General features: G+C 32.9%; 1 protein-coding gene across 3 annotated transcripts in view; it reads right to left on the bottom strand.

Moving 5' to 3' along the window:
- ASCC3 (activating signal cointegrator 1 complex subunit 3) overlaps positions 1 to 17,733 on the bottom strand; it is a 373,754-nt gene that overhangs the window by 306,747 nt on the left and 49,274 nt on the right. For all 3 annotated transcript variants that reach the window (XM_069077160.1, XM_069077161.1, XM_069077162.1), the window contains exons 5-8: positions 6,440 to 6,557; positions 4,665 to 4,872; positions 3,670 to 3,811; positions 2,870 to 2,995 (exon numbers count right to left, since the gene is read on the bottom strand). In XM_069077160.1, the coding sequence (XP_068933261.1) occupies positions 2,870 to 2,995; positions 3,670 to 3,811; positions 4,665 to 4,872; positions 6,440 to 6,557 (594 nt within the window). The remainder of the gene's footprint in view (positions 1 to 2,869; positions 2,996 to 3,669; positions 3,812 to 4,664; positions 4,873 to 6,439; positions 6,558 to 17,733) is intronic.

Genomic DNA, 17,733 nt, shown 5'->3' with positions numbered 1-17,733 from the left:
CTTCTCAGAGCAGAATATCACATAATAAATTTAAAAGGGGGAAAAACAATTCAATGAAATTAAACAATACATTAAGCAAATCCAACACTATATATAGTGTCCCATATTGATAGTCTCACCCATCCTTCCATAACCCTCCTCAATACCCGCTCCACTAGCTTCCCACTCCCTGCAAAGAGGAGAGAGATCATTCTCTTATCTGTTCTTTGGGGACAAATTTGGTCAGTCTAATTTTACAGCATCTATTTTCAATTGCTTTATTGTTGCTGTTCTTTCCATTTCCGTTTTATACTGTGTGTTTCTTCCTACTTCAACCTGTCAGTTTGTATAAGTCTTCCCATATTTCTCTGTATTCATCACATTTATCATTTCTTATAGCACAGCAATATTCCATTATACTCATATACCATATCATGTTTAACCATTCTCGAGTCAATGGGCTTCTATTTTAAGTTCTCTGCTAGTACAAAAAAGTTATTGCTATTTACAGGGCATAGAGGATAGAGAATTAGCTCCTCTCTAAGACAATAGTTACAAAGAAGGTGCTCACCTACAATAATAAGAGTTTTTTTGCCTGGAGCTCCCAATACCAAATGACAGCCCCCTCTCCTACAGGAATCTGTTTTATTCCTAATAAAAGGGCATCGACATTTTAGCCAATTTTTTTTAAAAAGTCAATTATATTCTAATTATTTAACTAACACTCGAGGTATGTTCTATCACACAAAAACTTAGTGAAATATTATCAGATACCTTTAACAACAATTACACAGGTTCTTAAATATCTAAGAACTGTACTTCATATAGAATTACTAGTTAAGTTCTTGATTGATGAAATAGTTTATAAAATGAAGTTTTTAATGTATGTGGTCAGACTAATTTGGATTATAATTTTTGCCACTGACTTTTTAAAGTCTAGGCTAGTTTATATATTAAAAATTAAACAAATCTGCATAATTTATTTATTTAGATATTTTGTGTAGGTAAGAGAATGACAAATACTTTACTCCTTACAAGGATTTAAAGAAAAATCAGTGGAAGTAATTTAGAAGGTAGTAGTACACTGGAGCCAAGATTAATTGTTAATACAAATGCCAGTCACATAACAGAAAATGGCATTCTTATGAGAACTGACAGACTAGAAAGTAGCTGTTTTGATCTATTTTTACTGCCATGATTTGAAATGCAACTGTTTATCACAGTGAGGTAAAGCTTTTCCCATTAAAGGACAATCAACAAGAATGTTTGCAAAACAAAGTAAAGAGCAATATCCTGCAAGTTGAAGGGAGTTAACCTGCAGAGTACTTTGGAGGATTTTCTTAAGAATATGCTTACTGTAACCATCCAATAGAAAGTCAGCCTGATGATATTACTTCTTGAGGAATGAAATTAAGTTCATTAAAAATGTAAGACTCAAATATATATTACAAAAATTTATGACGTGTTTTATTATAAATTTAAAGCTTTGGGAATTAACTGTTCTTTGTCATTGTTTCTCTAAATAAAATGTTTACGACAAATTAATATATACATACTTTAAAACAATTGTCCCTCTACCCCCATATCATTTATCCCAAGATCACAGATGTACAACTGGAAGAAAGCTTAGAGGCCATTTAGATCAAACTTCTCATTTAAGGAAACTGAGATCCAACTGTCACACCAATAAATGGCAGGGCTGGGATTTAAGCTCAGGTGCCATGATTCCAAGTTAAACATTAGAAATTCACTGCTGATTGAACCTTCAGTATATGAAAACCCCCAGTTCCTTTCAGAAAAGCTAATGCTTCCTCTATCTTATACTTTATAAGTTAATTTTTGGGGCACCAAACATTTATCTATATTATATTTCACCAGATTCAGTCCAATTCTAGTCTGTCAAAATCCTTTCAGATCATGACTTGGTTATCTACTGTGTAGCTCTTTTTCCTAGCTTCGTGACATTTACAAACTTAATGAGCATACCATATATAGCTTTGAGCAAGACACTGACAGAAATATTAAGAAGCATGAGGTCAAACACATATCACTGGAATATTCAACTACAGACCTACTGCCAAACTAACATTCAATCATCACCAACTATTCTTTGGGTCTGGCCTCCAAACCAGTGCTGAATATATCTTACTTATAATTGGCTAACCCATACCTCATCATCTCCTCCACAAGAAACTACTTTTATCAAAAGCTTTGCAAAAATCTAAGTTAACTGTACCTACAGTATTCCCCTCACCTACTAGTTTGGTAATTCTGATATAAATATGATATAATCTATTTTTTTTGTTTTTTGAAAAGCAATTGGGGTTAAGTAACTTGCTCAAGGTTACACGGCCAGTTATTTCTGGGTGTGGTGCTAAGTATCTGAGCCCAGATTCGATCCCCAGGTCATCCCAACACTGGGGCCGGTGCTCTCACTCACTGAGCCACCTGGCCGCCCCTGATATGATCTATTCTTGATGAAGTCATATTGGCTCTCTTCTTTTCCAGATGTTCACCAACCAAACTTTTGATGATCCTTTCCCAGGGATCAAATAAAGCTCACTAGTTTTGAGTTTTCATCCCTTGTTCTTTAATTCCTAATGTAACATGGTTTTCAATTACCTCACTCCTCCAGTAACATTCCTAAAATCAGAAGTTCATAATCAAAGATGGTGTTCTACATGTGGTCTAATCAGCATAAAGTCCAATAGTGCTAATAAGTCCCATAGTCTAAAGACAGCTCACTCATTCTTATTGATACATAAAATGCATACATATGCACCTATGCTAGAGGTTTAGGAAAATGCTTTAAATCATTTACAACACATATCAATTTATTAATAACAGGTTCTAGTGGATACAAATTATCCTATAAAAATGTTTCTCTTACCTCATCTAAGTCTTTAATAAAAACTGGTTTTTCCTCAAAGCCTATTGGCATTGGTTCACTGTGGGGAATTTTTACTTCTTCATACATCTTATTGTTTTCCCTTTGAATCCCTTCTGGTAAAAGCATCTATTAATATTTTTAAAAAAAATTAAAATCAAATGGTTAAAATTAAAACATCTTAGAACTGCTATGGTTTATATTCCAGTCTTATTTATGACACAATAATGTCAAATAATGTATTCAGCTAAAAACTACAAAGAAAATTTAAATTAAAAAAGAAGACTATTTAAATCACAGGCATCTACAATACACTGAACTAAAGAAGGTGGGGAAATATTAAAGATTAACTCTACTCAATTCAGGGGTGTTGGTGAATCAATTAGTAGCAAAGTTGATGAGGAAAACGAGGGAAGAAGGGAAATACAAAAGACCCACCATTTATCAGGAGTGAAACTTGTTCAAAATAAGTCACAGTGTATTTATGGTATTGTATCACACAACACTTTTAAGACATATATTAGTAGACAGAATTCCTGAGACCAAAAGTACTAAGTATATCTAAGGAGTGGGACACTTACCCAGTAGGCTTTCTAACAATATAACAAGACATAGAAGAATGGGAAATTGTTGTTGACTATCAAAATTTAAACACAAACTTGGAAAATAAATATGATTATAATTTGATCAATGAGCAAAAGTCACTGGGGTGGGCACAGGTAAGGGAAATAGAGGGAAAATCAGTATGTTCTTTATTAGGAAGAGATGCATTACTCAAAAAAAGTCATATACCAAATACATACCTTTGCACCCCCAATGAATGCTGATGTTTTCATGGCTTCAGCTTGGGAATCATAAACATGTGGATAATGAATTTTTTCAATATCTACATCTCTCTGTCTGTTCAGAACTGGCACACTTCGAGCATTCAGAAGTGCTTGCTCTCTATATAAAGAAAAAAAAATGAGGCCAGGGTGGTAATTATATACACTGCAACAAAATGACTGAGACAACTAACATAATTACTTCAGATATCTCTGCATTCCAAAAGAAAAGAAATTAAACTATGTAGCAGGCTAAAATTTATGAACAACCAAATATGACAATACATTTTAGATGCTATTTTTAGATATCAACAATCTAATACATAAAAATGATGTCCTTATTTATAGTATTGTTTTCCTCACATATGAAAATGTGAACATGTTTTTTTGAGTCTTTATATCTTAAAAATAAAAAATTAAAATATGCTACAATTTCTAGGTACCAATGGATTACATATATTCTCTACCATTATATGACAACATGGGAAACAGTATTCATTAATCTAGGGAAGAAAATAAAACTATTAATACATTTATTCCAGGCTTCATAAATCTCAAGTTAACAGTAGTTTGCTTCTAAAACCACGATCTCTAGATTGTATGGATATAACCAAAACTGTAATTAAGCAGACCACTGCATTCTTCTTATCCCAGAAAATTAAGTTTTTGGGGCAGCCAAGTGGCACAGTGATTAAGAGAGCCGGCCCCGGAGTCGGGAGACCCAGGATCGGTTACGGCCTCAGATACTTTAGCACCCACACAAAATAACTGGCCGTGTAACCTTGAGCAAGTTACTTAACCCCAATTGCTTTAAAAAAAAAAAAAGAAAGAAAGAAATTAAGTTTTTGTGAAAAAAGAAAAATCCCATATCTGGCAAAAAAAAAGTGGAATCAGAAATATTTAAAATATTAAAGGTAACTAAAATAAAAAACACATATTAGCATACACATTCATCACCTTCTGGAATTTATTACCTTTGCATTCTCAACTCCTTCGGATCAAAGCACATTAGTCCTTCTCCTAAAACTTCTCCATCTTCTCCTGCTCTTTTTTCTCTTCTTGCATTTCGTTTTTCTTCCCGACGATACTGTTTCATTAACTGCTTTTCTTGTTCAGACTGAATAGTGACTTGACAACCATAATTAGGTTTAGCATTTTCTCCTGAAAATTTTTTACAATTGTCTACAAAGCAAATTTATAAAAGCATGAAAGGCATTTTTTAAATGTGTCTGACACATGTAGTTACTTATTATTTATGAAAGCAATTTCTTTATCTTCCCACCCAAAAGAAAAGTAGAATAAAACATGAAGAAATATATCACTTAAATTCAGCATTAGGAATACAAATCTAACTGCTTGCTTTCAAGGAGAGTTTTTCCACATTCACGTAATGGAAGCTTATTTAATGGTCATCATACATTGATGGCCTATACATAAAAAGGAGCTTATAAAATGAATTTTGATTTTTAGCCTGTCAGAATCAAATATATTCGGGAGTCTCACTTTCAGAGATCAGGATTCTAAAATGTGTACTCAATAATTTTACATTAAATTCCACTCAAAATATGTGCAACACATAAATACAACTTCTTTAGTGTTGATAATTACATAATAATTTTGTTGGATCTATTAAATTTAACCCTTCCCTCTCCACTTAAATTTTACAGAATCATTGTTGAAAAAATACTATGAATAAATGAAATAAACAGTAAACAATAATAGGGAAAATCACATCTGATCATGAGTGCTCAATGTACAAGAAGCAAGTATAAATAACTACACACAAGTTAAGAGGCACTATATTAGAAAGAGAGTTGTATTTGGAAATCAATGGCTATGGGTTCAAGTGTTTGCTCTACACTAACTTGTGGATCCCTCAGTAAGTGACTTAACTAATCTGGGCCTCTGTTTCCTCATTTGTAGAATGGGGATAATAATAGAACCTACCTCACAGGGCTAGTGAAGGGATCAAATTGTGTGTGTGTGCGTGTGTGTGCTTGCATATGTGTGTATACACAAAGGCAAAGAGTACTCTGCAAACCTTTAAGTGCTACAAAAACGTAAACTATATTAATTATTATAATAATATTGTTATATATGTTACCTGTATAAGCAAGTCACTTAACATCTCTGGGTATTAATTTCCTTTTCTATAAAATGAGGGGTTTTCAGCTCTTTGGGCCCCCCCTTATGTCCCTTTCAGTTCTGAACTATACTATCTAGAACAAATTATACTTTGCTGTCTATTTTGTTTAATTATATACAATAGTTAACTTTAATCCTAAAGAAGATGGAAAAGAAAGGTTTTTAAAAACAAAATAAGCATGAAATTCCTTAAATTATTATATTCTTCATTCCAAGAAGTGAGACTCAACAACCTGTCTTAGCAGGATTAAATTTACTTTAGGGTAATATTAAATTAATAAGGTTTTATTATGAAGGATGAGGTTATCTAAATTCCAGCATCAAATAAGCTATAGGAGAAAAATTAAGCAGAATACTAGAATGTGGAGAATGGCTGCCTTTCTTATTTCCCTTTTCATCCAATCTCTCTCTCTCACACACACACACACAACACTTTCCCCATGCCCCCATATTTATACCATGAACACAATGTAATATGACCAAAGATAACAGACATGAATTAAGTGATAAATTACTCCTTTATGTAAAGTTTTATTCTATTAGAAAGTTTCTATTAACATTAAATATTTCATTTACATCTGAATGAACAGTGAAATGAACTTACCTTGAAGAACTTGCAACTTATGGTCATTTGAAGGGAGAAATCTATCCACAATTATAACTCTGTTTTGGAGGAGCTTCTCTATAAGTTCAAATCCTTCAGGTCCTAGCAATTCAAATAGCTAAGAAGGAAACATACATACACATGAAGACTGCTATGACTCCATCAAAATTTCAAGAAAACAATATCATATGTCTCAATAGATGCTAGGTTTGACTAGTTCATATATGCTCTGAAATTCTGTCATTTGTCAGATGAAAAATAAAAAATTATATGATTAAAATTATCAAATTATTCAAGAGTGACCTGCTTTATGAAAAACTAATATATAAAAATTTATTTGGTTAATTATTTTTCATTTTATAAAAAACTCAAATTTCCCATTCACATTTAAATTCATGCACAGCCTTTAATTTACAAAAAGAATCTAGCTTATACATAGCTTTTCAGGAACCTAACAACTACAGAAAGGGATAAAGTGAAAAGAAACTAGTGTTCACATTCTGACAGTTACAGACTATGTCACCTTGGCCAAATAATTTAACCCTCTGAAAGGGGTAGGGGGAGGGAAGTCAGGAGTAAGAGGATACCCAGTACCCTAGGGGCATGATGTTTGTGGAGTCAAAATCAAATGGAGCAGCTGACAGAAAATTCTGGGCTCTCCATACAAGAAGGCTTCCAAAAGGAGTTTATTGTTCTTCCCGTCAGTCCTCCAACCAGAGGGTTTTTTGTCAAAATATTGAAATTTCTGGGATATTTTGATAATCTGTGGGGAAAATAGGGCAGAATATATGAAACAGTATTCTGAAAATCTGGGCTGTTTGACTGCCATAAGCATATAGCTTTCCTTCATTGATTCATTCAACAAAATTTTATTAAAGTTTATATTATATGTACTCATTTTTTGCCCCAAACCTACCTTGCTTCCAAAATCATCTTTTATTGCCAAGGGCAGCACCATCCTTATAGTGACCCAGGTTCAGAACCTTGTCATCCTCAATGCCTTCCTTCCTCACCCCACATCCATCAGTTGACAAATTTTGTCATTTCTGAGTCCACAGAATCTCTCAGATACCTCTCCTTATCTCCACTCATGCAGACAATTCTCTACAAAATTCAGATCTTCATTCTCTATTTTTAGATTATTTCAATCCATTCCAATCCATCCTTAACACAGCCACCAAAGTGTTTTTTCTAAAGTGTAACTCTAGCCATGTCAGTCCTTGGCACTATTAACATCAGAAATTGGTAAGATTTTATCAGTGGAAATCACATGATAGAAGAAGCATTAACACTTTTCTATCCAACATGCAACTGAAATCTTCCATGTGTTATTTCACTCATTACAATGTGAGGGCTGTCTTACTTTTCCACTTGTATCCTCAGTGCATAACACAGATGCTTCATACACAATAAGCACTTAAAAATGCATCATTCATTATGAATTCCATTTGATCTAAGAAAGATCAGTTAAATGAAATATCCAGTAGCACCATTTTCTTATCACTACTAAAATTCCACTTAAATGGATCATAATTTTAAGGAACTACAAATGGAATTTATTTTCAAAACAAAAATCAGTAGTTTTTAAATCAGTAGAAATTTAGCAATATGTTCTTCGTGCCAATAAAAGTCACACCTTAGAAGATATGAACACATTATTTCAAGGACAACCCAAACTTAACACTCTATAAGCCTTTCAATATTCTACTGTGCTTTAAAGCACGGTAAATCATAATCATAATTCACCTTCATTTGGTGCTCTTCCATATCTGTGCTTGCCCGATAAAGCAGGCTTTGGTAGTGTCTATTATATGTGAGGCACTGCATTTGATTCAAAACAAACTGTTTCTACAATATAAACAATGTACTAAAGAAATACAAGGACCACTTGCCAGAATAAAATACTTATTATGTGATATAACTGTAATATGGTATTCTGCTCAAAGTCTTGATTTACTTCGACTGCCCTTTCCTCCCATTTATCTTCACTCTTCTTGTTTGACCTGATCAACTAAAAACCGAACAATCCCATGTAAAACTTTATCCTTTCACAGAAAAATAAGAGCTTCATCATATGTCTTCCATCTTAAAGTAACATAACACTGCTCTAACCATATACTGCTTTTAAAGAAATTTCCTACTTACAGAACTGAAAATATGCTTATGAAATCTTTGCAAATGATATACTTAGCTCAGAGTTAAAGAACAGACTTCATGTCAGTACAGAACAATAAAAAGAAATAATTTCATGCCAAAACCCAGATTTAAAAAAAAATTTAAGTATAAACTAAAGTGTTCCATAAAGCTGAACAAGGAAAGACCCAGGAGACACTGGAAATCTATATTTACCACAAACTCCAGAAGTACTATGTAATAATCAAAAACATGCCAAATATGCCAATGTCACAAATGATCTGAAAAAGGAGATGGGCACATTTAGAATGCCACCTTGGAAAAAAGTTTCAAGTTATTTGAAACAAATCCAATAGTCCAACTATACCCTAACAGAGAAATTTTTTAAAACTGTGATATTTGCTACAGTCACCATGAACAAATTAATTTTCCCCTGCAAATCAATAATAAAGGCTGCCACTAGACTTATCAAATGTGCTTGGAAACAATCTCTAGAAAAAATTTATGAAGGAAGTAAGTCCCAATTTGTTTGCCTGAAATCAAACAGCAACAAGCATATAAATTCAGAAAGAAATACAAACAATATGGGCAACATCCTTAGGAGATGTAGTAATAATAGTCTACAGAGATATCTGTCCTTTTAGCCATTTATTTTGGGGAAGAAAGTATCAATAACTTGCTGAAATAAGTCATGTTGAAGCTGTTTATTTTTATGCACATCTTCTCATTTTTAGTCTTTCTTACATTTGGGTATTGAGTTTTACATTTCCAATAACAAATAAATGGATTAAATTGATGATTGATTTTAAAGTTACTCCTGTATCAGGAACAAGTAGTTTCTTGTCTAGTAAGATGTAATAATTCTCTCTTTTGTGTGATATTTAAAATTCCCTCGCAACTTCAATATTTTGATTTTGTGTAAATAATTTAAAAATAAAATAATGGGAAAATGCACAACAGGAAGAAAACTAATCTAGCTGAATAAAAGGCCACCCTTTTTTTTTCTGTTTGGCACTCACAAAGTCACTATGTTGATTCAGGAACACTTCTATTTTAGAAAATTTAAGGCATCCTTTTCTATCCTTGCTTCATAAAAAATAAATCAGTTTATACAGCACACTACTTATTTTCCCCTAGGTTTCAGTTTATATGTTTATTAAAATTAAAAGCACAAAAGTCACAAAGTTTTATAATTTGACAACACATAAATTGAAGCATAATGAGGAAATATCTAAAATTTCTAAAAAAGAAAATTAGAAGACAGAATAATAGTTATTTTTGTTTTGAAATGTCAATTAATCTTTATTGAGATATTTATACCAAAATATGTCTAATAAAACCAATTTCCTACCACACCCAGCAAATAAAATGTTAAAGTTTATTACAAGTATGAAGAAGAGGTGATCAAGGTAGTTAATTAATTTTTATTTCTTCACAAAGTCAGAAACACAATTTAAAGATAAAAAGATCATAAGAGTACAGATCTAGAACTGGAAGAGACCACAGAGGCCAAACAGATCAAGCACTATATTTCATAGGTAAGAGACTGAGTATCAGAGAAGTTAAGTGACTTCCTCACAGGTAGAATAACAAGGTCCCACAGGTAAAATAACAAACATAGAGAAAGAGAAGTCTAAGGCCATAATTTTGCTGGAGTAATTCCTTGAGGAATAATGTATTATGGGATAATAATCAGGGGAGAGTTGCAACTGAATTGGGAAGGGGAAATTAAATAACTTTACAATGCCTCTTGAGTGCAGTCTTCATAATTTTAAAGCATCTTGAAATTCCAAGATTTTCACATACAGGTTCAGACAGAAATACAAAATACTTGTTCTTAGATTATAAAATATTTGGTTTCAACCATTTGGGACCATTTTTAGTAGTGCAAATGAAAAAAGGAAATTTTTTTGTTTACTAAGGAATTACTATTAAACACTCAAAACAGAAATACAAAAAGCAAGAAAGTCCCTGTCCTCAAAGAGCTTACATTATAAACAAAAAATGGCTAACTGTACCTATCATATACTGAACCACTTTAAATTGCTCCAGTACTAATTTTTTTTTAATTAATTTTAGTATTATATACAGGAAATTTTTTAATCAGCATATTATTTTTCTTTAATTAGCATATTATTTCTACAATGTATTATAAAAATACGATTTAAAATTTTTCTAATATTTTATATTAATTTTTCATGAAACCTAGATACTTTTGTTACTTTAAAAAAAAATAAAGTTCATTCTCAGGAGAGTTAGGAAAATACCTTAAAGTAATGTCAATTAAGGGAAAATGGTTTACTGGCAATGAAAATGAGTTAACTTGATATCCCTTTGTAAGTAGGGATGTTTTTGTATCCCTAGTTCCTAGCACAGTGCCTGTAACATAAGAGGCATTCAATAAAAACCTATTAATTGACTGATAAGCCATTTAATCAAATATCTAACAAAATAAATTAAGTACAACATATTTTATAAATTCCCCATTATTGTTGGCAAATTCTCCAGAGTAACAATCTGAGAAATTTTTGTTTAAAAAAAATACTCAACTATTCAAAATACAGTAAATAAATGAAAGATGGAAAAGCAATCAGACAAGACCAAGTATTCACAGAGGTCTGTGCCAAGAGACACAATTCTGAGAGTACTCATTCTCAAAGTATCTGAAGGAATTAAGAATATCAAAGCTGTGTAAAAAGGAAAAAAAAAATACTTAGATATTATTTAAAAAAAAAAAAAAGGTTAACTGAGAGAATATAAATACCTATGCACGTACCTACTTTCCTGTCAACATTTTTGTGAGAATGATCTACTCACACCTACAGCATCTTTGATGAAGGTGTTAGAAGGAGACAAACAGCTTTAAAAGGCAACATTTCATAGGAGAACACATCTTTTATCATCAACAATTGATGGGAAGACCTAGAGTATACAATAAAATCCCACTGTGCTTCTTGTTTGTAGACTATAAAAACACATCAGACCTAGTAAAATAAAATTCCATCTTAAAGATTCTCTTATAACAGGATTTTACATATGTAAAAATTATAAGCAATTCCCTAAAATATATAGCAACAATATCCACATTCAATAGCCCTGTAATAATATTAAGGCATAAAATGAAGGTATACATATTTTCACTTAAAGCATTTATTTGCCACTGTGGTAGAGGAAAACAAGTACAAAGTACAAGTCAACAATGGACTCCCAACTAGTCAAACTGTCCTGAACAATGCATTATCACTCAAAAAAGGTCATTACAGGAAAACTAAGTAAATGAAAAATGATTCAAAATATCATCTTTAAAAATTATGTCTAGTTAAGTAAACTACAATATAAATCCACAAAGCCTAGAATAAAATAACAGGCACAGGAGGATTCTTATATATAGATCTATAGATATGTGATCAGAGTATATACCATTCCCTATCAAACAATTATCTAAGATTCAATTTTATGAGGGGCAAATAAAAGTCTTTTAAAAATTAAATCTAAAAACTGAAAGTCACTTGATGTCAGAAGTCAGAGTTGTTGATCAAAAGTCACTTAACTAAGAGTCTACTTAACTAAGAGTCCACTTAATTTGTGTGACCTGGGAAAAGTCACTTGCTTTCTCTAAACCTATTTCCTAATCTCTAAAATGGATTGAACTAAATAATACTTAAGATCACTTGTAGTCCTGAAATTGTACTTACCTACATAGCTATAACTTGTTAAAATTTCAAAACACAAAATTACTACTGGAGACTAAAGACTAGTACAAAAAAATTTATTTCAGCAATATACATGCCTATTTCTTAGAAAGTATCTACTACTATGCTACCAACATTTTATCTTTAAAATGAAGCCAAGATGTATTCTTCAAATAGTTCTTCTAATTCACTTTCAAGTGAATTACAGGATGAGATATAAAAGATATTCAGGCTCCACACGAGAATTTTATATTTAATTCTAAATACCCCCCATTCTACCATTTATTATTCTCCATCAAGGTATTTTCAGTCCCTGGGTTGCACTGTGGATAGATAAAAGGCTGGATCTGGGAGGCAAGAAGAACTGAGTCTGTAACCTGCCTCAAGCAAATACTGTATGGCCCAAAACAAAGCCTCAGTTATCTCAATTACAAAATAAAGACATTAATAACACCTATATGCCAGAGTTGTTGGGAGGATCAAATGAGATATATGTAAAGTACTCTGCAAATGTTAAAGTCCTATATAAATGCTAACTATTATTATTAAAATTTATTAGAAACCTAGATGTAACAGCATCACACTAATATAATTACCACCCAATTTCAATGACATTACAGATAAACACTCAAAATTCTATAAATATAACTCCATAAATTACTAAGTGTTCTGTATATTACTAAAACTCTTAACCCCAAACTCTGAATTAAGTCTATTTCCAATATAAGGATTCAAGAAATCAGCTGTTAAAGTCTTTGCTACTGACTACAGGTATTCCAGGTAGAAAAGTTTAAAAGAAAAGAAAAACAAAAACTTCCAGATAAATGTACTCCTCAAATTCAATCTTTATAAATCCTGTATTTTGTGTGTGTGTGTGGTTTGGTGTCTTGTTTTATTTTTGTTTTGGGGTTTTTTTTTTTTTGTTTTTCTTTTTGGAGGGCAATTGGGGTTAAGTGACTTGCCCAATTTCACAGGGCTAGGTTTTTGTGTGCATGTGTTAAGTGTCTCAGACCAGATTTGAACTCAGGTCCTCCTGACTCCAGGGCCGGTGCTCTATTCACTGTATCACCTACCCACCCCCGATCCTGTAATTTAAGCAGAACAAAAACCTATGCATTTCTCTTTTTAAACTTGGCATAATAACTATCTTATAATGATGAGTAGTGTCATTTTAAGATTATAGTAATAACTATAAAACAAAAAAGACTATTTAAAACAAAAACTACTTCACTGACATATTCTCCTTTCTTATACAGTGATATATATATCTGTGGATATGTAAAAATGTACACATTAAGAATGATTATTCTGCTAACAAGTTTTTAAAATTTACAATCTTTCTGGAACTATGTTTTATTATAATCATAAAAAGTAGAATATATTACCCATGCAATACTTATATTATTTTTAATTTGGTTCATGACATAGAATAATTTTAAATATTCACACTTTCAATATTAAATTCTTAAACAGCAAAAGAATGTGACCATAAAAACTAGGGCCACATTTATTTTCTTTTAAAAATAATGCACTCTAGATGGCTGTTACACTGAAAGGAGCTAGATGAGCTAGACTAATGATTTTTCAGAATAACTAATGTCTATTATTTATAGGCACTTAATCTAGCAGGACAATTTAACAAAACTGAAACCAAGGTCACTTTAAAACTTAATTAAGACAACTTACAATGGGAGAACTATTTATTCCCTGTGTACTATAATTAATTAGAAGTAAGGTTAAAACTAGGTATTCCACATGCTTAAAACCTCAGACTATAATTTCCTCTAAAATACAAATAAATTGATAACATTTTTTATGGTCAAAAAACAAAATGGCTGATTTCAGTTGAAATCAGCAATTATTACAAACTAAAATATTTTAATGGATATTTAGCAATCAGAATAAATCTCTAAGGCAATGTATTAAATTGTAATGAAAAAATAAAATCTCTTGAATGTAATGTAAATAATATAATGTAAAATAAAAATTAGAGAAAATAAGAAAAATATCAGAATTTTAAATGGATGGATAATTACGGCAATTTTTGAAAGCTTAAAAGATTATCACAGATTATTATATTTTAGCCAGGGCTAAAAGAGACCTTACGGATTACCTAAATCAGATCTTAGATCAACATTTTTACAAATAAGGAAACTACAGTCTAGAGAATTTAGGTGTTTTACCTAAGGTCACATAGTAAGTGACAGCTGGGATTTGATCCCAAGTTGCCCAATGCCAAGCCCAATTAACCCAACTGATTCATATACATTTATTTATAAAACAGAGGAAGTTAGATAGTGGCAGTGGATAGAGCAGTGGACCTGGAGTCAGGAAAACCTGAATTTAAATCCAGCTGTGTTCTTGGGAAAGTCAACTACCCTCTCTGCCTTAGTTTTCTTTTCTGAAAATGGGGATAATATAACACCTACTTAACAGTGTTGCTGTGAGGATCCAATGAAATAATATTTATAAAGAGCTTTGCAAATTTTAATGCATCATATAAATGCTAGTTATTTATTATTATATATTTGAAAATCTTATCATTTACTTCAAAGATATTAAGAATAAATCTTTTTTGATTTGAATAATTTATACTAAACACTTGTTCCTTTCTCATATTATTTCATCACTAAATATCCCTCAATAAATGAATATGTTCCAAAAAAAACTGGGTTTAAAAACAAATTCTTGGTTACATTATTTAGTTCCAACTCCATACATAGAGATCAGAGTCAAAGTTCAGTATTTAAAAAGTAGGTTGGTAAGGAAATATTAAATGAAATTGTGTCTAAAAGAAGAGTAAGTAAAGATAAAAGGAATCTTTTTTTGTCATCAAAACTAAGCAACAGAATTCTGGCAGCAATAAGAAAAAAAAATATGTAATGTACAGGTAGGTTGAATATGGCAGTATATAAAGCCTCTAAAGCAAACTATACTATTGAGAAAAGTTGCATGATCATTAATGTTAGTGCTACAATCACAAACAGCAACCATTTAAAATGTTCTGTTAATTTAAATTAACAATTTTTTTTCCTGCCATACCATCTATGCATAAAAGACAACTGAAGAGTACCAAGATAACAAGAGTAGTAGGAAGAAATACAGAGAGCTCCCCACTAAAAAAAAACAAACAAACAAAAAATGGAAAAAAAATTCCAAACAGATCAAGAAATCATACCAGACCAAATCCCAATGGGTAAAGCCAAGAAAAATAATCATGGTGATTCATTTTTTTCCAGCCCAGGGCAGCATAGGGAGATAAAGAAGTTGGTAGACACTGGGTAAGAGATCTTGCTAGAATCTCAGGGCTTCTTGAAGCATTCCAGTGCAGAGAGGGACTGTGTACTGGGCAAAAAGAGGAACCATACCTATAACAGGAGTGATCTCTTGAAGGTTGTGAGAACAGTTGCCAACTGGCAACTCTGTCACATATTTCCTGGTTCTTGCTCACAAATTCAAGGCAGAACTAGGAGAGAAATTGTGCCTATGGATAGAGTTCTGGGACAAGGATCAATTACAGGTCCTAAGTGATGTATCAAGAAAGGAACAAGAAGCAGCTAATTGGCTCAGACCCCTAAAAGTAGAGCACAGTTTCAGTTCCAACTTCTAGCTCACTCTGTAGCTACAAAGGAATAACCATGGTAGGAATCCCAGACCAAAATAAAGACTACATTTGAATCACTGTAATGGTAATGGGAATTTTAAGATCTTCCCAGCCCCTTAATGAGGCTAAGGGAATTTGAAGACCTTCCCTGATTTGAAGATATACCCTGCCACCTAATAGGCTGAATGTAATCACATGGAGCCTGTGTTTTGCTGAAGGGTGGAGCAGAGTCCACAGGAAGCTAGGAGTTTGAGCAGCTAGACAGAGTTGGGAGGAGGAGACACATCCAAGAGAGACAGTTAGGCTTGTGAGTAGAAGTTGGTGTTTGCCACCTGTTATGGCAGTTAGGTTTGTGTTGGTTTGTGGGAAGGCTAAAGGACGCTATGGCTTTATGTGCTGTTGTGGTCGATTAACTTCTTTGCTGCTATGATGGAATCAACTTACTGGTTTTGGGATTCTGTTTTCTGGTGTCGGAATAAATGTTTTGCTTCTGTCTTACATATGGAGAGTCTTTTGTATTTTGTGTTCGAGCACTCTGCAGGTATATTTATAGTGACCGTTGACTGGTGCTACAATCACTTTGAACCAAAAGAGATGGCAGACAGTGGCAGAGTCCAGGAGCAGTCTACTGTTGCTCAGACCTAAACTCAGGTCAGGAACTTACAGAGCTCAGACCAGGGGGAAAGCGATTAGTGATCAAAATTTGCCATGGTTCAGACCACTTTAGAAGCACTAGAAGCTTGAAGGTCCTTGGAGTGACCTGTCTCTGAAAACCTGGAACAAAAAAACACTCAATACACCAAAAATGCAACAGGACCAGCCCAGATCTTCCCTCAAGAAGTATGTAGAGACCACAAGTACCAAGTACAGAAGTAGGAAGTAGACCAGAAGAATGAGCAAACAACAACCAAACCCCGCCCCTCAAAAAAAAAAATTCACCTCAAAACAACAACTAGTTCCATTATAAGAAGTTCTTATGGTAAGAGGGATGCTCAAGGTACAAAAATGATTCAAAATATCAATTAGCAAAGCCTGAGCACAAATTTAACTAGAAGGTATAAAAGAGATGAAGCAAGAAAGTTCAAAATGGGGGCAGCTAGGTGGCGCAGTGAGTAAAGTGCCGGCGCCGGAGTCAGGGGAACCTGAGTTTGGTTCCAGCCTCAGACACTCAACACCCACACACACACACACACAAAGCTAGCTGTGTAACCTTGGGCAAGTTACTTAACCCCAATTGCCCTCCAAAAAGCAAAAAAAAAAAAAGTTTAAAATATATTTATCAAGGAAATATGAGTGTGCTAGAGAAAAAAAATGGAAAAGAAATGAGAACTAGTAAAAAAAATATTCAGAAAGGGAAGCAAGAAATATTAAAAAAAAAAAAGTCTAAAGACTGAAAAAAAAATAGAAGAAAATGTAATGGCAAACACATTACCATACCGAGGATGGCTGCTAGCACAGGCTCTTAGATCTGCTTTACTAGTAAAGAGAGCTGTTTAAGGGTCAACAATCTTTTTTTAATCATATTCACTAATTCAGGGGAAAAGTCAGCACCCTGAACCTCAGAGAAAATACAAGCAGAGAAATAAAGACCAACAGACAGGACTTCTAGCTATCAGATAAATTAGTGCCGATCAACAGATAGATCCAACTGTCTAACCAAGGCAATACATACTTATTTACCAAAGAGAGAAGCACCAACATCTGGATTTTTCAAAGTTGGGGGTGGGGGTGAAGCCCTCCTTAACGGTTACCCAGAATCTCATCTGGCCAAATCACACACTCTTCCAGTAAGTGAGCCCCAAAGCAAAATGCTAACTTCACACACACACACACACACACACACACACACACACACACACACACAC

This window comes from Petaurus breviceps, unplaced genomic scaffold (assembly GCF_028583685.1).
Source record: "Petaurus breviceps papuanus isolate PSGF00001 unplaced genomic scaffold, PetGlider_PUasm1.0 90977, whole genome shotgun sequence".
Classification (NCBI taxonomy): domain Eukaryota; kingdom Metazoa; phylum Chordata; class Mammalia; order Diprotodontia; family Petauridae; genus Petaurus; species Petaurus breviceps.
Note: the sequence above shows the minus strand (reverse complement) of the source record. Positions and strands in the feature narration are given on the sequence as shown.